Source organism: Podarcis cretensis (assembly GCF_951804945.1).
Source record: "Podarcis cretensis genome assembly, chromosome: 13".
NCBI lineage: Eukaryota > Metazoa > Chordata > Lepidosauria > Squamata > Lacertidae > Podarcis > Podarcis cretensis.
Genome location: NC_137182.1, coordinates 3,161,201 through 3,185,856, shown reverse-complemented (window position 1 = coordinate 3,185,856; position 24,656 = coordinate 3,161,201). Strand labels below are relative to the sequence as shown.

Genomic DNA, 24,656 nt, shown 5'->3' with positions numbered 1-24,656 from the left:
TTTTCCAGGGAGTCTTCTCTTCTCATGAGGTGGTCAAAGTACTGGAGTCTCAGCTTCAGGATCTGTCCTTCCAGTGAGAACTCAGGGCTGATTTCCTTCAGAATGGATAGGTTTGATCTTCTTGCAGTCCATGGGACTCTCAAGAGTCTCCTCCAGCACCAAAATTCAAAAGCATCAAATCTTCGGCGATCAGCCTTCTTTATGGTCCAGCTCTCACTTCCATAATGCTTGCTAATATACTAAAATGGAAATATTGTTTGTTCCCCACCCCTTTTTTTAAAAAGCTAGCTGCTTGTCAGAAAACATAAGAATGTAAAAATAATAATAATAATAAATAGAGGGAGACTATACCTTTAAATACTTTGGTGATTGTTGCCATGTTGATATGAGAGATCAGGAGAACTACAAAGGGACAAGGTTTTATTGGACTTACTCCTTTGGTGCCAAAGTGGTGGCCCATATTATGGGGCAGAGCTGCCTTCCTGCCATCACAGCCCTGATCTTGCCACCACCCAATTCATCTTCAGTGAGGTAAACTGCAACAAACCTGTTACCAAACCTGGCGCAAGAAACTTCCCTCCAATTAATTTCAGTGGGAAGAAAAAAGTGAAGCATAACTGCCCCTTCATCTCCCCTGCTGCACATGCTGCCAAGACAGAGTGGATATGATGTTACTTGGGATGTTGAAGAAATTATCCAGATGTATAAATTTTCATTTATGAAAAATTGTATTCCGATTAAAATGATTTCTAAACTTCTTAATATTTAAAACTCTCCAAACAGTATGTGGAAATAAAACCTAAGAGAAAAAAAACATACAAACATATACAAGCATAGCAATAAAACTCTACTATAAAAATACCCCCCCCCCAAATGAGAGTAGTTCCTAAAATTAACTTTTTGCAGCTCTGAGCAAAATTTCATGTCACTGCACCATTCTAATCTGCAGAGCAGGGGTAGGAAACCTAAGGCCCGGGGGCCGGATGTGGCCCAATCGCCTTCTCAGTCCAGCCTGTGGACAGTCTAGGAATCAGCGTGTTTATACATGAGTAGAATGTGTCCTTTTATTTAAAATGCATCTCTGGGTTATTTGTGGGGCATAGGAATTCTTTCATTCCCCCCCCCCCCAAAAAAAAATATAGTCTGGCCCACCACATGGTCAGAGGGATGGTGGACCAGCCCATAGCTGAAAAAGGTTGCTGACCCCTGCTGCAGAGCTTAGACTTAGTTTAGGCAAATCTATACATCATTTTTTGTGTACAATAAAACATTATTGGGGGGAAAGTGTTTATTGGCAACTGTACGGGTCCCGGTTGCAAAATAGTTTTGTACAGTACTTTTTCTGGGGGTACTAAAGCATATGCAGTACCAGCGCCTCCCCCCTCCATGTTGAAAGTGTGGCGCTTACAGTAACAATGGTGGTTACCTGCACCATTTTTTTTCTTAGAAAAAAGCACTGCTTTTGTACTAAATAAATCAAAACGAGGTTTGCAAGGAATTGATCTGAACTAGAGTAATTTAAAAGAAGAAAGAGTGAGAACAATTAACAGCTCTATGTAAAAATGAAGTTCTTTGGGCTTCAGAGAGATAATTGCAATATAAAAATAGCACGTCTGAATTTCTGCAGAGTAAGCTGGAACACTGCTGACTGCCAGCCTCCAAACTCCTGACTGTTCTATCTATGGCTCTGCCCGTTAAGGAAATGGAGTGGCACGATGCACAGGTTCACACCACCAGTTACTCTCCATCCAGTGCGCTTCCACTGCTAATTTTTGAAGCCACATTCACACATCCTTTTCCTGTCAGTCCTGTAGTTTCTTGGAAAATACTTGATGCGTTTTCTCCCCTCAAACCAACTTCAGTTGGATTAGAAAACTGGTTGTGGTTTGCTTAAAAAAAGTATTTGGGTTGGAACCAGATCTGTCTGTGGAAAGGGGGGAGTGGGAGCTGACTTTACTGTCCTTCTTTATTTTGGTGTCGCTCCCCCACTGAAAAATGCTCATATAGGGAGGTGGGAAGAGCCTGGCAGCAGCCATGGTTGGCTCATTCTGGGACCTCTGTGGCCTCTTTGTGGAGCCTGGAAAGTACCCTCAAACTCCCACCTCCACTGCTCTCACCACTCATACAGTCCAGCAGAACAAGCAGGACAGGACCTGAAGAGTACAATTGCCACTCTGAATTACCTGCCTTAGTTTAGAATCCTAAAATTGTAGAGCTGGAAGAGATCATCTAGTCATTCTAGTGCAATGCAGGAATATGCAGCTGGCCCATATGACCAACTGAGCTAAATAAACTGATGCACATGGAAGAGGTATGATAGTATCAACAGGGTGCTATCGTGAAATGAAAAGGGATCTGTTCTGTTTTGAGTGATGGTCTCAGCAGTAGGGAGTCTTATTGATATTTTGAATCTGCAGTCAGAGGGGACCCTTTGCAGAGTAACTCCCTGTGCCCCTTCTGGCTCTCCATGTGGGATAAGCCTCATATACATAAGCCAATGTGGGCAGTGCTTTTCTAAATCTCCACCAAGTCTGATAGTGTAAAACTGGAAGAGTATTTTCTGATTTGGGCCAGTTAAGCTGCACAGTGTTTGCACAGCAGGATCCTTTCAGGTGGCTAATTTGCTTCGTGTCAGAACAATCCCCATTGTAATTATGATAACAAAAACCTTCTCATCATTTGCTCCATTAATCTGTTGTGGAGGAATGAGGCATAAATAAGCTTCCACTGAACTAACCATATTTCTTGATTCCTCCATCTAGAAATGTTGTAACAGAGATATCTTTGATCCAAGCAAAAATGGAAGGGTTGAACTGATGCTTAGGTCTAATTCATGTACTTGGGTCTTATCACACCTTATGTTAAATGTCCGCCCTGCAGTTGTAAGTGGCAGGATGGATCGGGAGCTGCTCTGGGCTGTGTGCTGTTTGGGTTTGAGTCCCAGGTGCTCCCTCTCTCGCTTTTCTTTTCCCTCCCCCAAGCATGAAAAACAGGCGTGTGCTGAGGCTTGAACTCTTGTTTGCAGTTTCCCAGCCTCGTGCCCTATGAGTGTGCCACTGTGATTGTGCAAGTGTTGATAGTGTGGTCTCTGTGTGTGTTGTGTGCATATTGTGATATAGGTGATATGGCAGGGGAGTCACCAGATGAGTGAAACGTAAGTCTGACTCTGTCCCTGATGGATGGCTGTGATGTAGGTGCAAGCCACACTGTAGTACGTGTCCTTCATTTCTATGCTAGCTTTTAATTTTCTTTTTTGGCATTTCAGACAACTCTAAACAACTTAAAACAATAAAAGTTACATTCAGTTAGACACATAATTTATTATACTTGTCTAAACATAAGGCGTGGGACGCAGGTGGCGCTGTGGGTTAAAGCCTCAGCGCCTAGGGCTTGCCGATCGAAAGGTCGGCGGTTCGAATCCCTGCGGCGGGGTGCGCTCCCGCTGCTCGGTCCCAGCGCCTGCCAACCTAGCAGTTCGAAAGCACCTCCGGGTGCAAGTAGATAAATAGGGACCGCTTACCAGCGGGAAGGTAAACGGCGTTTCCGTGTGCGGCTCTGGCTCTGGCCAGAGCAGCGATGTCACGCTGGCCACGTGACCCGGAAGTGTCTCCGGACAGCGCTGGCCCCTGGCCTCTTAAGTGAGATGGGCGCACAACCCCAGAGTCTGTCAAGACTGGCCCGTACGGGCAGGGGTACCTTTACCTTTACCTTTAAACATAAGGCATAATATCTTAGATTACAAAGATCTTGATTCTGAGCTAACATTCAAAGTTGTGAGTCTATCCAAACAGCTTCCATTTGCCTGAGGCAGTTTACAGGAGACAGAGAATTAATATGTCCATTCTCTTCAGTAGCTTGAAAACAAAGAGCTCTCACACAAGATGCCTACAGATTAGCATATGCATAGACCTGTCATGCAATCCTTTTCATGTGATTTAAACACCTTATGCCTGAGCCAAAAAGATACAGCCCTACTTAATAATTAACCTGTTAGGTTTTCTTCAGCTTCAATGGAAATTTCCAGTCATGCTTCACCAGTACAATACAGGGGCATTATATATTTATTTTCCATTCCAATGTACATTAAATAATTATGCTTAATAGAGCCTGATGATGTTGCCAGCTAGCCACACAGGAAGCTTTTGGGGGGACTCTCCCTTGCTTGCTCATGGCCACGCTGAGCTGCCGCCACCACCAAAAACAGTAAGTGGCCTTTATCACAGCAGATGGCATCATTTCCGCCCCCCCCCCCCGTCTGCTTGGGAAATACCATAAAAGTTCTTTCCCATGTAACTTTCACACAGCAACATGCTCTGTTCTCTGCATGCAGGTGCTTGACAACATTGCAGTTGTCAATACAGTATATGAACTTGAAATTGGATGCTTAATTTATAGTTTAGGAACAAAACAACTCTATTCTTCTTGTGTTTTTATGACAGTGCTCTGTGTTCCTGATCAAAGGGTGTTAGATTTTACAAGTTTACCCTTTCTCCTCAAACTCCTATGCTGGCATTTGTAAGGCTCCCCCCCCCTTTCTCATCCAGTTTGGAGGTTTGTGTAGCGGACTTGGGATCAGAATGCCTTTGTGTTTAATTGCTATGTAGTGACGTGGTCTTACTCTGTGTCCTCTGGCACCTTCTCCAGCATTAGATCAAACTACCCATTTGGGTTGCTGAACTATTTTCTTTCCTGCAGCAATGTCACCCCAGGTCAAAAAGATTTTGCAGTGCATTGAAAGTCAACCTCCTATTTGATAGGGGAAATTAAATGTATGTATTCCCCACAGGCAATGATGATGCCATTGGGCGACTTTGTAAAAACCACTACTTGGTGCAGCGGACAGAATTAGCAAGGTTGCCAGGACACAAGAAAAATATTATAGTAGTATAAAATAGTGGAGGGAAAAGACATTTTCCATGATGCTGTGTTTCCCTTCTCTTTTTTCAGGATACTGCAGCACTTCAATACATCTGTAGAAGACTACACAGTCATCTTCACTTCAGGCTGTACAGCGGCACTCAAACTTGTTGCAGAGGCCTTCCCTTGGGTTCCTGAAACAGCAGAGGATCCTGGCAGCCGCTTTTGCTACCTCACTGATAACCACACCTCTGTGGTGGGCATGAGAGCAATCACTGATGCAATGAATGTATTGTCAGTTCCAGTGAAACCAAAGGATCTACTGTCGGGGACAGATGACTTGGTGGCTGGAGGGAACAGCTGCAAAACACCTCACTTGTTCTGCTATCCTGCTCAGAGCAATTTTTCAGGGACTAGATACCCTCTTGCATGGATAGAACAGATAAAATCTGGGCAGCTCCGCCCCATCGAGGTCCAAGGGAAGTGGAGTGTTCTCTTGGATGCGGCATCTTATGTCAGCACTTCTCCGTTAGACTTAAGCCTTCATCAAGCAGACTTTGTGCCTCTGTCATTCTATAAGATGTTTGGATTCCCCACTGGTCTAGGCGCACTGCTGGTAAAGAATGAAGCCGCTGCTTGCCTGAGGAAAGTCTATTTTGGAGGGGGAACTGCAGCTGCCTACCTTGCAGGAGAGGATTTCTATTTACCGAAAAAATCAGTGGCTGAGAGGTAAAACACAATCTCCTTAATAAAACTCCTGTTACCTAGGTTCTGAGGTAATGTTCCATCAGACCTGAGGCACTGACGGAACCATACAGGTCCTGTGTCTTGATGGCTGGGGATTGTTCTATCTGAAATTCACTTTGGAAATATACTTTTAATAAGTGGTGGTGCAGCTTCACATGGGGTTTATGTTGAGTCACACTAAATGCCAAGGAATTAAAAATGCACTGAAAAATATATTAAGCCGTCCAAATCCACACCAACTAAATCTCAAAAGTGTGTGACTACGTGTTCCATTTAGACATCCAAATTCCAGCTTATGCAAAGTTACTTGTAGCAAAAAGGCAATTTAAGATGTTCAGTATCAATCATGTTTCACTTGAGATGCTTCCGGTCCCACCCCACCCACCCCTGGCACTTAAATTATTAAGCATTTTTAGTGTGTTTTCTTAATTTGCTGGGTCCTTCTGTGATGTTGCATTTAACTAATGAGATATAAAAGAGCACTCCCAGTGATAATTATCTGTTTTAATAAATGATCTGGTTCACTTCTACATAATCTGAGTCCGTATTAGACTTGTTAACTTAAATCAGAAATAAAAATACTACAATTAGAAATATTGTCCTGCAGGATTCTGATGGCCATTCTGAAATTTCCCATACATTAAATAAATGTGCTTACAGTCACAAAATTTCAACTAGGGCTGATCTGAAGTCTAGCCTGGCCAAATTATCAGAAGTTTTAGGGACAGTGGTGGCACTTGTTTGAGTGGGAGGTAGCATGGGGTCATAGAATATGGGACAGGCTCTACCCCTCCCCAATCCCTGTCAACAGCGCTGTGTCATTACATAAGCCCAACTAACTGCTAGCTCTTTGTCTCATTGTTTTTTTAAAAAGAGTACTGCATTTTTCCATAAGAGGAAAAGGTCAGGGAATATACACAGTAACTTTTTTCAGTGATTAAGGTTTTGCTCTTGTGATATTTCAGGTGTATAGCATACTAGCATAATATTGTACGGGGGAGTCTGATGGTGGTTGATGCCTTCTTGGTAGATGGGTCTGTCTGGACTGCAGTGGATGGTATAGTTACAGACATAAAGGTCAGCGGGGGCACTGACATCTGATACTACCAGTTGCATAACCTGTTCTGTAGAACCTTCCTATCTCATACTGTAAGGATAAAACAAGCAGTCTTTCAATATTGCTCTGGATTCCTTGGATGAAAGGAAGGATATAAAGTAAATACACTTATTGATTGAGGTGTTCATTCCTGGTTGTATTCTGTGCCATCAGTCTAGGAGGCCGATCATTTTGCTTCTTTAAGTAAGTATGTTTTGTTGAGAGTAAGTGTGCTTCTCAGGTTGTTGCAGCATTATTGTTCCTAACGAGAGGCAAAATGACCATGTTTTGGTGCCAATCATCTTATCAGATCTGCCTTTCATTGCTTGATACAAGCATATGAAAATATGGGTATGCATCCTATGTAAGAGTTGTAAGTGCCATAAAACTACCTCCAGAAATGGGAGCTTGAATTATATAGAAATGTGTTTTTTGGGATCCAGAAATAAAGAGGTGAAAGGATGTTAGGCCTGCTTGGGTCACAGGCATTTGTGCTGGAATAAATTAACTAGGGGCTTGTCCACTTATTTATTCAATTTATTTCTGCTTGTCCCATGCTTTCTTGGCACAGGTCCAAGTGGTGTTGCCTTTGCCTGGCCACTTGCCCTTAGAAAACCTGCTCTTTGGCACCAAATCAGAACAAGCAGCAATCTGTGGAAAACCTGATTGCCATTTGTTCCAATTCAGTGCTAAACTGCAGGTTTTCCCAGGGGAAAGTGGAAGTGTGGACAAGCCCTGGTTCAGAAGGAGGAGGCATCGAATGTGCCTCTGTGAGTGTCACAGATCTGGAAGTACCTCTTTCCATTCAATCTCCTCTAGGGTTTGTTAATTCTTCTGTGCCTTTGCATTTGAAAGTTGTTGCAGAGACACAGCAGTATTGCTCGCCTTCGCAAGATGATTCCTGTTGATCTCTGTGAAATTCAGTATTTGGGGCTTCCCTGTTTTGCATTCAGTACAAAGGACAGCCAACTGTTCTCCCCGCCCTCCCGCCCTCCCTCCCACCCTTAGTACCATCACGACCTTTTTCTGATTGTACAATATATACTGATGTGTCAGTGTGCCCCTCAGTCCTGTGTTTGAATAATAAGGTCAACTGGATAATCTTAGTTAATTATAAACCCTTGTTCTACTATGAAAGCCAGTATTGGTGACGTTCAGACAAAAGCTGCAATCCTGTGCTTACATCAGGCTTCCTCAACCTTGGCCCTCCAGATGTTTTTGGCCTACAACTCTCATGATCCCTAGCTAGCAGGACCAGTGATCAGGGATGATGGGAATTGTAGTCTCAAAACATCTGGAGGGCCGAGGTTGAGGAAGCCTGGCTTAGATATTCATGCTCGGTTCCATTGAGTTCAATACTTCTTTGTACACAGAAGGCAGCACAGAATTTACAGCCAGGATTGATTATGAATTCCAAAGCCCATCCAAAATATAACCTAGTTACCTGCTCTTAGGGAGGATGTATGGAAAGGGACAATGAGATTCAGGGCCTTTTCTTTTGGGGGTCCCTGACTTTGGAAACTTTCCCTAGGGAGGGAGACCTTCTAGCTGTTAAAAAGAACCTTCTAAACACGAATGGCTTAACATATCTGAAGAGCTGTCACATGGCAGGTAGAGCAAGTTTGTTTTCGCCTGCTGTGGAGGCTAGGACCTGTACCAGTGGATTCAAGTTACAAGAAAGGAGATTCCGACTAAAGATCAGAAAGAGCTTTCTGACAGTGAGAGCTGTTCAACAGTGGAACAGATCCCCTGGAAAGTGGTAGACTCTCTTTCCTTGGAGGTTTTTAAGCAGAGATTGAATGGTCATCTGTCATGTATGCTTTAGTTGCAGGGGTTGGACCAGATGACTGTCAAGGTCCCTTCCAATTTTGCAATTCTGTGATTCTATGATTTCTGGCAGGGTAGGAAGAGAGAGCACGGTTATTGCGCTCCATATTTAGTTTGGGTTTTAGAATCCTCTGTGTTAGAATAATTCTCCATTGTGTTTATTGAAATAGTGGTTACACCTCTTTAAGCCAAATAGGCTGCTTAAAAGGGGAATTGTTTTTTTTATAATGCCCTCCTGGTGGGAGAGCAAGACAGACTCTTCTCACCCCACCCACCCGATGTGCATATTCTCTGAGACATGCATATAAAGCCATAGCATATTGATTTTTTTTTAATAATATTTATTAAATTTTAGTTTAACGATAAAATACATAGATAATAACACAATCTTTTCCAATTCCACATTTCATATTCATCTTTGGACTTCCTCACAACCCTTGTTCCTGCTTTCTAACCTCATAAATTTTACCAGCAAATTATTAACTTGGTTTAATTCATATAATATAATTTTCCAATATTAATATCTCAAATTTTGGGATTTAACATACTCTTATTGAAACTTAATCATAAAATGTTACTTATCCAAAATTTATCTTTTCGTCTTCCAATTAAATTTAAATTTATATTCTTTATAACTAGTTTGTTGAAGCCATGTTTTTGCTAATCTTACATCTTTCTTAACATTCATACAATTTACAATATTTTTGTAGATAGTCCTTAAATTTCTTCCAGTCTTCCTCCACCAAAGCCATAGCATTTGAATAGAGTGCCAGGGCATAAAATGCAAAACACATAGGCATACAAATCAGGAATGACTTGTAGAATCCATGAATCTATGAACAGTGAGTTTTGGGCCTGTGAGCACTGGAGTTTTTTGCCTTTTCAAATTTTATTCTCACACATGGAGAATTTAACATACGCACTTTATTTCCCATCATTTTCTGGGGAAAATACCAGGCTTCATTCAATCATTATTGAAGACACCATCAAACAGAATGCCCTTGTGAGTAAGATTTGTGGTCTTTGTTAACTATCTAAAGAACTGTCATGTTCTTAAGAGAAGAAATTAAGTTCCTGAGCACAATTTCTTGAAATACACATGACTACGGAGCATGGTACATTGTTCTCTCTGACAGTAAAATGGAGTAGACTGAGAGATTGCCTCACAATGCTGGCGCCTTACACATGTGACCTGATGCATTGTCAGCATTGCTACTTGTGCCACATTTGTCACCAGTGTGTGGCAGTTAGAGATATTATGCAGAGAATGTTAATAGATATATTTTTTTCCTCCCAGAACTGTTTGCCCAACAGTTTTCAGCTTGGCATTGTCCCCTGTGACTGTTGTAAGCAAGGGCTTTTAGATTATGGTGTCAGAGTGACCTAGAGCTGTAACACAGGACATTCTGAGTAAATGTTCAATATATGCTTACTGTAAGATAAGAAATTACATGTCAGACAAGGACGTGATGATCCTTTGGTTCATGACATGGTTCATGACACGTGAGTGCTGTAGACCCTAGTTTCCACATCATAAACCTCCAGTACTTTCCCTCTTTGGCACATAAACACTTTTGTAAATATGTGCACTCCTATGTTTAGGAATTGGTACATTGTTTAGAACCTGAGACTATGTCTGGGATGGTTCTACGTGTTTTCTGGATAAATGTGTGGAAACTGGAAGAGCTCTTAAAATATATGTTAATTTTTTTTATTGTTGGATAATCTAACCTGGAATGCTTCCTAATGTAAGCATTTACATTTGGCTGTGGATTATGGCCCCCAAAATGATACAGGACGCTTAGGAAATGAATCGATGTCTGCATTCCATCACCCATTCTCTGCACTGAAATGATTGTGGCAGAGGATACAGAGAACCTCCTTTGAGAACTTTCGAGACTCTAAATCAGAGTGATGGATTGTTACTTTTTTGCAGATACATTGTTTATTAATTAATTGTTTACTGGGCAACATTTGGATTGTTTTTCTTACCAACAGTGGCAGTGTTTCCACCAAAGCAACTAAATTTTTAAATTCATGTGGTGTGAGGTATGTTATGCTCCTTTTTTCAAATGATCTTCCCCACATGAAAAAAAATGATACAAGGAATTTAGTTTTTAATGGTTTTGAATCAAGACCTCCATTCACAGGGCAGGAATTGAAATGTATTTGGGAGCTATTACAGCACATTTAATAAATTACATTCTAAAAAGATGTGGAGGTAAGAAGTAACAAGGAAGGCTGTGTTCTAAAATCTTGTAACAAGGAAAGAGTTTATATGTTTATCTTAGTATGACAGCAGAATATGTTGGTAAAATAAATCACTTTAGCAGCTTGCCTTAAATCCATTTACAATGAAAATTGGGGCGAAAACCACTGGAGAAACTTTTTTTATTATGCTGCAGAGTTCTCAGGAACAAGACTAATTCCAACACAGGCATTTTTTATTAGGAAACTGAAGCAATGCAATTTCCCCCTTCTAGTAGGTATGAAAAGCCTGTTTGAAGAATATATTGCTACTCAGGACATTTCTGGACTATTCTTGTTTCCCTCCCTCTGCCCACTTAAAATATTGCTTCCCTTACTTTGGATATGAGGTGTTATTGAAATGGCTGGAGGAGTATTTTGTGATGCTAATAGCTGCCCTCCTGCATTATCTGTGTCTCCTTAGAATGTGAAATCTTTGGCTTTATGGGGTAGAGGGAAAAGAGCTGTTGTTGAAATCCCCTTTCAGCCAGTGGCGTGAGGTGGAATTTTTCATGGGGGAACAGTTAGGGTTGTAGAGTTGAGGACCCCAAGGAATCTCCACTCAAACATCCCTGGCAGATGCCTAAAAACCTTCAGTCTCCCAAGGAAGTCCATTCCCAGCCGGTCAGTTTGCCCATTCCTAGCACCTTGCAAAAAAAGGGGGGGGGGAATGGCTTTGCTTTGTTTTTTTCAAAAAGACAACCCCAGGCGGAAGGTGGATTCCACCCTCTCACTAAAAAAAAAACATTTTAAATACCCCCGCTTTCTTCATCATCTCCCTTTCTATAATTGTGCTGTTAGTTGTTGAATGTTGCTGCTGTTCTTTCAGGTTCTGGCAGACTGGGGCTAGGTCAGGGGTCAGCAAACTTTTGCAGCAGGGGGCCGGTCCACCGTCCCTCTGACCATGTGGAGGGCCAGACTGTATTTTGAAAAAAATTAATGAACCAATTTCTATGCCCCACAAGTAACCCAGAGATGCATTTTAAATAAAAGCATACATTCTACTCATGTAAAAACACTCTGATTCCCAGACCGTCTGTGGGCCAGACTGAGAAGGCAATTGGGCCGCATCCGGCCCCCGGGCCTTAGGTTGCCTACCCCTGGGCTAGGTGGTTGTTTTATTAAAACACCATGCTTTCAAAAGACACACACAAACACAGAGGCTGAAGGTGGGGAGGGAGGAAGTGAGATATGAAGGTTCCAGGGTTCTGTTCTTCCACTCCCACCCCATAGGCTTTCCGACTGCTCTTCCTTTACAATGAAGGAGAAGGGGCTGCAGTTCTGCTTCAAGCAGCCCCTTCCTGCTCATGCGTGCGTGAATTGCTGTGCAGGGTCATGCAGTTTTGCAGCCTTTGCGGAGGTAATCAGAGAGACAAACACAGAGATGCACATGCACACATGCACATAGCCAGGATTTTTGTCAGGGAGACAGGCCTTTTGTTGGGGGGGGGGGCAGAACCTCAGCTATGTATTTTTATAGATTTCTATTGATTTTGGGGCTTCCTGCTCCCCTGGCTATGCCCATGCACGCACACATGCACGCGCGCGCACACACACACACGGAGCCTGGAGACACTGGCTAAGCAGGTACACGGAAAGGTGCTGCTGGGAACATTAAGGGGGCTCGGCTAGTTCCACTAGTTGATGGACTGCATGCCATTGCTTTCAGCCCTTAACGTTCACTGTATTTCTATGGGCAAATGTACCAATGTCACAAGATGTTATACATTTATTTATTGCATTTACATACAATCTTCTGCCAAACTACCCAATTTTTATATACTAAATCAAACAAATGCAGATTTTCTCAGGCAGCTTGATGGAATTTACTGGCATAGACTTTTTTTCTTCCGACTTCCCTCAGGGCAGCCCTTGAGCCGATATAAGAGGAGTAACCCTCGCGATTCTCCCAAGGCTAATTGATGGCCTCATAGAACTGTGCTGAAGTTCAATATATGAACTTCAATATATGAAGCTGAATATAAATTCAATTGCTAGTTAAGAAGCTGGAGTCAGTAATTGAGTGATGCTTAAGCTTGATTCAGTGTCAGGACAGTAAAATTGATCAGACACTCCCAGGGATTACCCCAACCCAAAACATGCATGCGAAAGCAGACTGTGTTAATGTGGAAAGAGGGAAGGAGAAAATAAAGTTCATTTTAATTTGCTGTACTCTGGAAAGTGCTGCCTCTCTTCACATCTAGTTGGAACAATTCAGTAACTTTTTTCCATTTCATCCTTTTGCTTTCTCTGCATGCCTAAATTAGTTAATTATCATATTTCACTAAATGACATCGATTCAAGCACTTTCTACTGGGTTTTGGAAACTTCTCCCTGTGTTTTTAGCCTGAAGCTGTTTTTCTGTGAAATAATCTGCATATAGTTAGCTTTCAAGATGTTCAGCAGGACATCTTAAGACGACTTAGTTGCTGAGTAACTGTCACACAGAAGTGGGTCTTAGTATTATGTTCCAAATTACATTTCAGGCAGTATGACAAATAGCATCATAATAACTTTGACTCAGTTATCATTAATTATAACTGAAATGTAATCACAGCTGGGATTTTGCCTAGTAATTGCAAGCTATAAAGGCAAACATTAATATGTACAGGGGAAAACATACTTTCATAAACTTAGGTAGTAAATCAAGGCAATATATCTGCATGACCTGAAAAATCCTAACAGGCTGAGGTTAAGATAGGAAAATATTTGGAACAGTTTCAAATGTTTCCTTTACAGATTTTACTGCATTGAATGCCAGATTGTCTGTGTGTGTTTTGGGTTATCCAGCTGCCAGTGCTCAGCTGTGGAAGTAGTCAGGAAAGGACAGGCAAGAGGTATAGATAAAATATTTAATCCCATATAGCAGAGCTCCACTGGCTGCTAGTTTGCTTCCAAGTTTGATTTAAGGTTCTGATATTGACCTTTGAAGCCCTGTGTGACCTGGGGCGCATTAGAGTGAGTGCCTGTTTTTCATCACTGAGGTAGAGAAATGTTTCCAGCCCAAGGGCTCATTGCCTCATAGGCCGCTTGCCAGTGTTGGGCAGGGCCCAGTGGCGCCAACCGTAGGGTGTGGAAAGGGCTTCAGCCCCCTCATTATTTGTGGGTAGGGGGCTGAGCCCCCTCAATATTGAGGGGGCCACTATCTTGTGTAGCCTGTTGCTACCAGGCAGGTGGGATGCATGGAGGGTGAAGATCACCCTCCACGCACCCCCCCTGCTGTTGCCAGGTGAGAGCTTGTGCGGGGGGTGAAGAGCTGTGTAGCCCATCCACTGCCACCACCAGGTGAGCACTCATGCACTGGGTGGGGGTGGGACGCGCAGAGGGGCTCATGAGGTCATGCATATGACATGTGATACCGGGGCCCCTCAACGTGGGGGGCACGTCGGTGCCCCTGGCAGGGCCAAAGGCAAAAGTGAGTCGAGCAATATACACAACTCTTGCCTGTGTGCAGTAGGCGACAATTCTGCCGTGTATTCAAGGAAACAAGGGGGCTGGTCCCATTTCCATGACATTTCCAGCAAGGCCAAAGCACTTGGGGAGGGTCTTGAGCCAGTGAGGGGTGTGACCAGGGCAGAGGCATTGCTTGGGTAGAATCCCAGAGGCCAGGTGCAGAGGACTGGAGGGCCACATTTGGATTCTGAGCCAGAGGTTCAGTACCAGTATGTTATTGCTATATGTCAACATTGTGATCTTCTGATTGACCCCTGCTCTTTTCTTTCCCATCTCAAGTGCTGCGTTGGCCATCCAATCAGGGCAAGTACCGGTACTTTGCGGCAGTGAAACCTTGTTCATTAAATGCTCCTCTTCACAGAGCCCATGAACCTAACTCATACATTGGGAGAGTAAATATTTCTGCCCTGGAGCTTTCCTTTTATTGTGTTAATTGTAGAAATAATGGGGTTTTAATATGGTTAGTTACAAAGGGAACTTACTATAAACTTTATGGTAGTAAGCCATGTTGTGTATCTATTGAGTGGAAAAGCAGGATTAAAAAAATATATATTATATAATTCTCCAGCAAGGAACAGGCTTATTGAAGCCTTGGTAGCTAATCTACTTTTAGCCCAGTATGGAGGATTCTGGTGACTGCTCCCAAAGGAAAATTGATATTAAAATTCCCCAACCCAGGGTTAAATCTCTGTGTTGCTGAAATTCAAACTTGCAAATGGGTTCACAAGAGATATTAGTCAGTGCAATGCTAGAGTGACATAAATGCATCTCTGGCAGTTATAACAGCAGAATAGGTGAAAACGGTGCCTGTCATGAGCAGGATGTGGGTATGACATAATTGTGTCACATCCGAAGACCCTCTGAGTTCATTTTTTATCTCTTGCCAGAGTGTTTGGTGTTACTTCTCTTATTCCCCTGCCTGCCTCCCCTCCCCCCATGTCACTTAAAATAGAATATGAAATTTTAAAATAGCAGGATTGTTTCATAAAATTCTGCTTTGCACACTTGTTATACAGGACATATTTCTAGGCTTCCTCTGACTGAAGTTCTGCCAGTAATTCACAGTTCTGTGTATGTAAGCATTTGATACACTCATCAGGGAATCCCTTGGTTTTGGCAAGTGGTCTCAGATTTGGCAAAGAAGAGTGTCATCTCCTGGGTGAGACGGGGATGCTTTTAGAGCCTATGTGGAGATTTACAGCAGAGGATTCCCTTGAGGGTGGTTTGGTGCAGGGATGACATATCCCCCCCCCCCCACAGATGCTATGCACAGTATTTCCACATACTCCACATTCTCTCTCCCCCTCTCTGCCTTGAAGATGCCTGGTTCATTTTCTCCTCCAATCCATCAGTGTTTGAGACTCTCCTCCTTCTCTCTATTTTTCCTACCCCGTCTACCCCAAAAGGATTGGTTTTGTTGTTGTTTAGGCTGCTCTAGCCTCTCCACCTAACAGCTGGCGTGCGGGATAGCACAGCAGCAGCAGCAGTAGCCTCTTTCCTGCGCATCCTCCAGCTTCCCGTTGGCCCCAGAGCTTCAATTCTAGTGGTGGTTATTTTTGGATACAGTATTTTTGGTATGGATTGGTGTAAGAGTTGCAGAGAGGGCGTTTAAAGGATGTTTAGAGAATGCTCCCCACTTTATGTGATTTAACATGTGGGGAGGGCCCAGAACATAACCCCTGTGTAAGTGGGGAGTCACCTGTATTGTGGGGTGGGTGAAATTAATGTCTCCACAAAACACATTGTCAGGGGCTCAGGAGCAGAGGCACAGGGAAGAGAATATATCCCCGGAGACAACAACATCATGGCTGATGCGCTATCCAGGAAGCCGCAGTATCTGGAGGAAGCAGCACCGGTAGCGGCCAAACACATTTTCGCACCTAAGGCGTGGGCATGCGCTTCGGCCACCATGGACCTGGAAGCAATACGGCGCGAGCTTCGAACGGATTCCTTCGCACGATCCAAGATGGAGGAGGTGCGCAGTGGCACAGCGAAGGACGACGAGTTCCAGATACGCGACGGACTGCTCCTCCGCAAAGGGGCCATCTACGTGCCGGGAGATGAACTCCGCGCGAGAGTACTGCAACAGCTACACGACGCACCCAGCGCCGGACATTTCGGCAAGGACAAGACGGTGGAATTAGTAGCCAGAGACTTTTGGTGGCCCAAGATGCGGGGAGAAGTCGCGGATTACGTCACGAGGTGCGACACATGCCAAAGGGCCAAGCCAGTACACAGACCGCCGGCGGGACTGTTGGAACCGCTACAGACCCCGTCCAAACCGTGGGAGAGGGTGGCCTTGGACTTTGTCACTGATCTGCCCAGCTCGAGGGGCAAAACAGCAGTACTCGTGGTAGTCGACATGTTCACCAAGATGGCGCACTTCATTCCTTGCGCGAAGGTGGCCACAGCGGAACAGACAGCCAAGCTGTTCATAGACCACGTGTTCAAGGTGCACGGCGTGCCACGGTCTATCCTGTCCGACCGGGGGCGCCAGTTCATCTCGAGTTTCTGGCAGAAGCTGATGGGGATCCTGAACGTCAAGGTCAACCTAGCGTCGGCAAGACACCCGCAGACCAACGGACAAGCGGAGAGGGTCAACGCCATCATGCAGCAGTACCTGAGATGCTACGCGAACCAGCAGCCCTCGACCTGGGTGGACTACCTACCGCTGGCCGAGTTTGCCTACAACAACACGAAACACGTGTCCACGGGGGTGACACCGTTTTTCGCCAACAATGGGCGACATCCCAGGACCTTCCCGGGCTTAGAGAAAGAGGGGGAAGGGGAGCCGCAGGGAGCAGAGGCATTGGCAGAGGAGTTACAGGAGGTCCATGAACAGCTCCGAAGGCAGTTAGAGCTAGCAAAACACGTGTACAAGATGCAGGCAGACAGACACAGGAGAGTTGGGGAGGACATACAGGTAGGGGACTGGGTCTGGTTAGCAGCCCAGGCAGTGCCGGCCAGATCCTTAGCTAAGAAGAAGCTCGGACACAAGCAGCTAGGCCCTTACCAAGTCGAGGCACAGATCAACCCAGTGGCCTTCCGGTTGACACTACCGGAGGGATCCAGAATGCACCCGGTCTTTCATAGATCGGTGCTCACGCCCTACAAGGCACCTCACAGGTTTCAGGTGCCAGGGACAGCTCCTAGCTCGCTTAGAGACGCACCCACGACAGGGGGGTCGCCGAGGGCGGGGCCGCTCAACGAGGTCACGGAGATTTTGGACTCAAGATGGGGGGAAGAGGGGGTTGAATATCTCCTCGCAAGGGAAGGTACCCCGGCCAGCGCCAACAGCTGGGTACCATACTATGCGGTGGAGGAGCACTACCTCAAAGACGAGTTCCACGCACTCTTCCCACACAGGCCCATGCCGGAGGATTATTTCAACGAATATCTTTTCACACCCACACTTTCAGCCAGCACGTTCCGGGGTTTCTCTTCAGAGGAGGACACGGCGCCGGAGACTAGCTCCCCAGAGGGGTCCCTCTCAGGGTTTGGCACAGGCGGCTCTTATTGGTGGGAAGATCAACCTGAGGTGGGGTGGCGCAGAGAACTGCTGAGCGGGCCCGCGCACGCAGCGTCACCCCAGGCGACAGGGGGAGAGGGAGTCATGGATGTGTTGGGGGAGGATCCGGGGTTCGAACACACCGGCAGAGAGATGGAAGCTGAGGAGATCGACGTCGACGAGCCCGTTGAGGACTGGCCGGATCTAACCGGCTGGAGGCACACTGCGGGGGAAGAACTGTATCCTGCACTCACCCCCACAACACTGGAGCACCCAAAACCCACGCCAGAAGAAGGGGAGGGGGGAAGGGGGGGCTTCGAGGGGGGGATGGATGTCAGGGGCTCAGGAGCAGAGGCACAGGGAAGAGAGGAGATGGAGAGCGAAGGGGAAGAATCCGAGGGGAGCGTAGGAGAAGAGGACAGTGGACCGAGGGATTCCATGAGCCTCTCCAGCGAATCGGAAGATTCACAGAAGGGGGCGCCAGTGGCCAGGGGTAGGGGGTTCCCAAGGGGAACGCCCCAGGAGCAAGGGGGCAGCAGGGACTCCCAGAGCAGTAGTTGGAAATCAGGACCAGCTTCCCCACCAGAGCAGAGTGGGGGGGAAGAGTCCCAAGGATCGGGGCCAGTGCATTCCCCACCAGGGAGAGAAGATAAGGCAGGGCTGACCACGCCTCCATCAGAAAGTCGGACAACGGAGGAGAGGTCAGATCCGGCCAGTGTCCCGGAAGAGGGAAGCAGTGACCGAAGTAGTGTAACGGTTAGGAGAAAGGTCACTGGGCTGGCGCAAGAGGCAAGTTCAAATGTACAGGAGCGCGGGACAGCAGAGAATGAGGATTGGGAACCGGGTCCTAAAGCCCGCCGGAGGGAGGGGGAGGAGCTAAGCGACTCAGCGTCGGAAGAGTCCAGAAAGGGCAATGCCCCAGCGGGCAGGAGGACCCAGAGGAGGAGAGAGCAGCGTAAAAGGTGGAGCAGGGCTAGGATCTTAAACTGGTGTCAGAGGGGAGGAGACTCAGACGGGACTTCGCCGATCTAGGGTTTAAGACGTAGGGCTGCACGCTGTGGCTTTGAAATGGAAACTGAACTTCAATAAAGACTTTTGTACATTACTACAGCCTAGCGTTGGTCCTCTGTGAGCTGGGACCTAGAGGCAGCTCTGACACACATGAAAATGAAAAACACATCAAACATGATTTAGCCGAGTCTCTTTTGCTGTTAACATCTTTGCAACTATTTGCCAATGTCTCACACTTGGAAAAGACAGACACTAACAAATCTCACTTTTCTTTTAAAAAGAGAGAGGGGGGGGGAGCAAATTATACCACCCACAGTCCTAAGTAAGACTGAACTACTTTTCTATAACCTCCTAGCCAGCAGATTTGGAGCACAGGTTTATGTTTTCTCCCTTGTGTAAGATGTCTGTACTGCAAGATGATAAATTGCAAATGAGTTTTTTTGTGCATGTGCTGAATTATAAGTTGATGCAATGTATACCAACTTGTAGTTTGTATCAAGAGTCCCCCCCCCCCGCTTCTCTGGCATCAGTGATCATTTTCTTTTTCTCCCCCAACGCCCTGCAAATCTTGTTTCTTAGTGGGCTCATGCTAAGTCAAGCACTTTGGGGATTGGTCTGCCCAATAATTACTGTTGGAGACTTAATTGAAGTATTTTGACAGTCTGTTCTAATTATCTTCCTTCAAACCAATGCAAGTAAAGTTTATTATGGGTTCTTTAAACCTGGGATTGGTCTCTCTAGAGAGATTAACATGTTAAATATCTGAGTTTTAATTAATACAGTTTCTTAGTCCCAAGAAGACCTTGTTCAAATACTACAGGGGGGGGGGATTAAGGTAACCATTTCAAAATAAGTCCCTACAGAGAAAGGACATTTGTACCCTGGTTGAGCTCTCCCTTGTGGTGACGTGTTACAAGAGAGATTCATTAGATAGTCCCTTGAGGAAGAATAATCGTACAGTACAGGAAAGCCAGGTGTGTGTGCTGCTTGGACTTTTGAACCCTGCCTGGGAAACGCTGGAAGTCAGGGTGTCAAATTCCCATCTTGGGGTTGCAGATACATGGTGTCACTTTGAATTTCCTTCCCATAGTCAAGAGTCAAGACTAATTTAAGATTTATTAGATGAGAAAAAATGGCAGTTCTACCAAATTCACTTTGGCTATGGTGATGTCCTGTTTGGTTGCTATACATATTTGGATATGCTCCATGAAATACCTGAAAAGTCAAGCAAATCCCTTTCTTGTAATTTAATACTGAATATATATATTCCCATATTTTCCCTGAGCGAGACTCAAGGCAGTTTACATATAAAAACAAGAATGGCTAAAAACAGAGAAAAATATCATTAAAAAAACAATTAAACATTAATCAAATTAAAACTATGAAACTTTAAATTAAAACTATAAAGCCTGTTTAAACTTTAAAACAGACAAATAATTCCCATAAAACAGCATGGCACCAGCCCTTTCATTAAAAGCAGTCAATTCTCCCAAGAAGGACCTGCCAGTGGAAGGATAAAAAGGAGGGAGCTAGTCTGGCTTCTCTTGGGATGGGAGTTCCAGATTCTAGGAGCAGCCACTGAGAAGGCCTTGTCCCATGTCCCTGTGAGGGTGGCAGGACTGTGAGAAGGGCCTCCCCTGAAGATCTCAAAGCCCAGGTAAGTTCATTTGAAGGAACATGGTCTTTCAGACAGCTTGGGCCTAAGCCATGTGGGGCTTTATAAGTAATAACCAACACTTTCAGGTTTCCCCAGAAACAGTCAGGTAGCCAGTGATCTGTTGCAGCAAGGGAGGGAGTCATCATCTGCTCCCTATAACCAGTCCCAGTCAGCAGCCTGGCTGCAGCTCTTGAGCCAGTTGACGTTTCAGAGCACTTTTCAAAGGCAGCCCCACATAGAGCGTGCTACAGAAAGCTCTCTGCCCCCCCAGTTGAAATGGTGCCACTGCAGCTCTTGTGAGAAAGAGCCATTCTCTGCATTGTTATAGCTAGGTCAATATCTTCCTAAGGTTTATTAATTTTTGCTAAATAACTTTTGATTTTTATAGTGTGTAAATGAATAAGCAACAAAAGTTGATTGCAATGTGATTTATTTATTTTTTCAATCCATGTAGGTTTGAGGATGGGACTGTTTCTTTCCTTGATATTATTGCACTAAAGCATGGATTTGATGCCTTGGAAAGACTTACAGGTTAGTCTGCTGTCCTGACATTAAGTTATGTGTCCATAAAACCAAGGTTTGTTGGTTTTCTAGGTAAACCACGTGAGTTACAACCCGGGTTATCCATGACCAAAGGCCTTGTGAAGCTTTAACGGGGGAAATAGATAATTACTTTGAAGCCTGAAACAGTTGAATCAGTTATCATACAACCAGCTAGATGAGCAATGGTAAAAATATTAGCAGTGTTCATATCACCCAGTCTTCTAAAAAAAATTTTCACCAGACCCAGTACCTCCAGCTGAGTGATGTTCTAGCGTGGAGCATGAACGCAGAAATATGCAGCTCAGTCCTATCCATATTTACTAGCGCTGTGCAACTGCTTCAGACAAATCTTGAATTCCAAACCAAATTAGCTGTTTTCAGACGAAATTGCGTCCAGCCAGCTCCAGATTGGTCCAGAGTGTGTCAGATTGGTCCAGAGCTCCCCTTCCTTATTTCCTATCTAGAAGTAGTCTTGCACTACCCAACATTCTTTCTAACTACATTGCAGGGTCAGATAGTTAAAGTTATTGAAGAACTATATAGTCAGTCTCATGAACAATTACACCTTATAGAACAGGTTAAGCTGGGTTAAGCTTAATCTGGGAGCAAGCATTATTCAGCTCAACAGGACTTTTGAGTAGGCAGGTATAGAATTACACTGTAATTATTCAAAGTTTCGTCACTAGGATTTGTGAACAAACTCTAGTGTTCTGCATAATGCACGGGAAGAATATTAAATGTATTCATAATACGTGGTATGGTGATCATAAGTTCCACCACAATGCCAGTCTTTTTCATTACTTCAGAGCACATCGTAAATGGTAAACCAGAACAGCTAAAGTAATCTTATTATAAGATTCTTACAGAATTTAGTATATTATGTTGAAGTACTGCTGCTCTCAAGAGGCCAAAACAGAGCTGACCCACCCATGAGGTGGGGTGAAGCAGCTGCCTTGGGTGGCAGAAACCTCCAAGATGGCAACTAGCCTGCCCCACTGCCTCGTCATCGGGGAAGATCTTGCCAGAACCTGCCATCACCACCATTTTGCAACACTGCCACTCAAGGTGGGCCAAAATATTTTTACTTAAGCTATACATACTTAAGCATGGCAGTCAAAGTGCTTTAACTTTTGTGCTGTAAATTATGTAACTGCCACAAATTCCGTTGAACTGTAATGACTGGATGAGATCTGTGGCTGAACATAAGAAAGCCCTGCCTTCATCTACTCCTACAAAGGGAATTGTGTTTCTCCTGGGTAAAGCAGGAAAAAAAGACTTGGGGTGGTGCGCACCGACCGCTCTCGCTCTCCAGGCTTCAGGAAGCTCTCCGCAAGCCTTGGGAGTTCCCGCAGGGCTCCTTGGGCTTGCGGATAGCAGCCTGCATCTCAAAGCCTGGGGCTCCCTGTCAGCTTCTTTCTTTTTAAAATTATTGTTTGGCTTTTTGCTTAATGAAAATGCACACACAACCATTTAAAGCACAGAGTTGTCTTATCGGCAGCAAGTGTTTAAAGGAGTTGTGTTTTGCTCAAGAAGCTCTTAAGCTAAATGGACTTAATTAACTAAATGTAATCATTGACCATTTATTTATTTGATTGATGAACATATGACTGAACAAAGTTGAGTTTTGGCAATTTAATCAAGGTTTTGAGCCTAGCTGATGGATGAATTTTGGTTCTTTAAATTGGGTAAATAAAACAACATATCTCCAAATGAGATATTTTAAACACTATTTTAAACAATAGTGTTAATGAATCAGATCTTTCAGCAACTGATTTTTCAGTGTGATGAACAGAGTTTATGAGAAGCCTTGAATGAGTTTGTATATTGATCAGGTCATATTTAAAGATTTATTTTTAGTTATTTGAGTTTTGAGTTTTCCTACAAACATGGCTATGGGTCTGAATAGGCCTTGGTCACCTTCACTGGGAGAAGGACATGGGGAGTGCAGCCCTGTTGGTGGCTTTGGATACCATAGACCAGGATGGTCCAACCTCCCAAACCACGTGGGCCACAAGAGTACTTCAGTACAGAACCTGTTGGCCGCACCCTGTTGTATGGCAGGGTGGGGGGAGTCAGGACAAAATTTGATGCCCCCTCCAACCTTTGTGCTGCCTTCCCAAAGCTGTGTAAGCAAGGAGGTGGGCTTTGGGAAGGCAGCCCAAGTGCTGAGGGGGGTATCAGATGTTTCCGCGGGGTGCCAATAAAGGCCCTCAGGCCATGCATGCGACCACACTGCCGTAGACCATGGTATTCTCCTGAGTTGACTTGTGAGAATGGGTCTGAGAGAGACTATTTCACAGTGATGTCTGTTTTGGGGGGTGAAGCCAAACCGTTGGAAAGTTACAGCACTTGCTGTGGCTGTAGAGACTGATATGGGAGAGTCATGTTTTGTTGCATCTGGGGAAGATGAAGGCATCCGGTAAATAAATAATATACCAGGAGGAAAATCCATAGGCATGCCACCCGTAGGCATTCCCTCCATAACACGCACAGACATTTCCCCTTACTTTCTAGGAGGAAAAAAGTGAGTGTTATGGTGCAAAAAATACGGTACTTTGTGCCTTGCAGTGGATCAGAATATATTCCCTTCAAATTCTGCAACATTTGTGGAACTCTATGATCTCAACAATATAGTCAATCTGTTTGCAAATGAAATACGGTACATTCTCAAATATGAATGGATTTACTTACAACTGCTGTGGGGTTTGTTTGATGAAGAATTGTAACTGCTGAGAATTGTGATGCATGAAGTTAAAACACTGCAGCTCAGCAATGCTATGTAGGTAAAATTCATTTTCCCGTGGATGCCTATTTAAATACTACTTTTTTAAAAAAAAGATATGTGTAGTATCCTAGCAGGGATTATTTTGTTTGTAGTATGTACAGTTCCTCAGCTGACTTGATCCAATCCTTTCTTCACTGCAGAAAAATTAAGATAATTTCAGAAGGACCATATTAAAGCGAATGAAAGTTTGCATATTCTGTGAAATGCTACTTATTCAGCAGCTCCAGATTAAATGGCACTAATCATAAATATCAGATATAGAAAATCCTTCTGAAGTCACCGTGGGGTTAAGTCAGCTGCTTTACTCAGCCACAAACTCATGAAATATGTCATAAAGCCTGTTTGACAACTTCTCCTAATTACTAGAGGTATAAAGGACAGTGTCATGTTGTGGTTTGGGGACGGAACTGGGAAGTGAATTTAAAGTTCACTTTGAACAGCTTTGCTGTGTGTGACAAGTTGATCAGGCCTGAGAAACACAGTCTGGGAATCTTTTATTTCCAAAAGGGATCACTAGGATAACAGAATGAACAACCAGACCTCAACCTGCAAAGTTGTTGCAAGGGAATATAAGAACAAATCACCAGACAATGAGAGTTCAGAGGTTTATTTCCAAAATATTGAAAGGAATATTATTGCCTCCTCTCCCCTGCCCTCCCCGGATCCATTTATTTTGCCATTTTGACTTTAAATGGAGCTCACAATATTTTGTGAATGTTACAAGAGCCAGAGTGATGTAAGACCTGGGAGACCAGGGTTCAAATCCATTCTCAACCATTAAGCTGACTGAGTGACCTTGGGCCAGTCACTACCTCTCAGCATAATCTACTTTGCAGGGTTGTTGTGCGGATAAAAATGGGGAGGAGGAAAAAACAAAGTTTGCCACCTTGAACTTCTTGGAGGAAAGGTGGGATATAAATGTTAT

The 24,656-nt window shown here is 44.3% G+C and overlaps 1 protein-coding gene across 1 annotated transcript in view; it reads left to right on the top strand.

Moving 5' to 3' along the window:
• MOCOS (molybdenum cofactor sulfurase) overlaps window positions 1-24,656 on the top strand; it is a 96,291-nt gene that overhangs the window by 21,357 nt on the left and 50,278 nt on the right. The window contains exons 4-5 of the mRNA XM_079949442.1: window positions 4,948-5,586; window positions 20,858-20,934. Of these exons, the coding sequence (XP_079805568.1) occupies window positions 4,948-5,586; window positions 20,858-20,934 (716 nt within the window). The remainder of the gene's footprint in view (window positions 1-4,947; window positions 5,587-20,857; window positions 20,935-24,656) is intronic.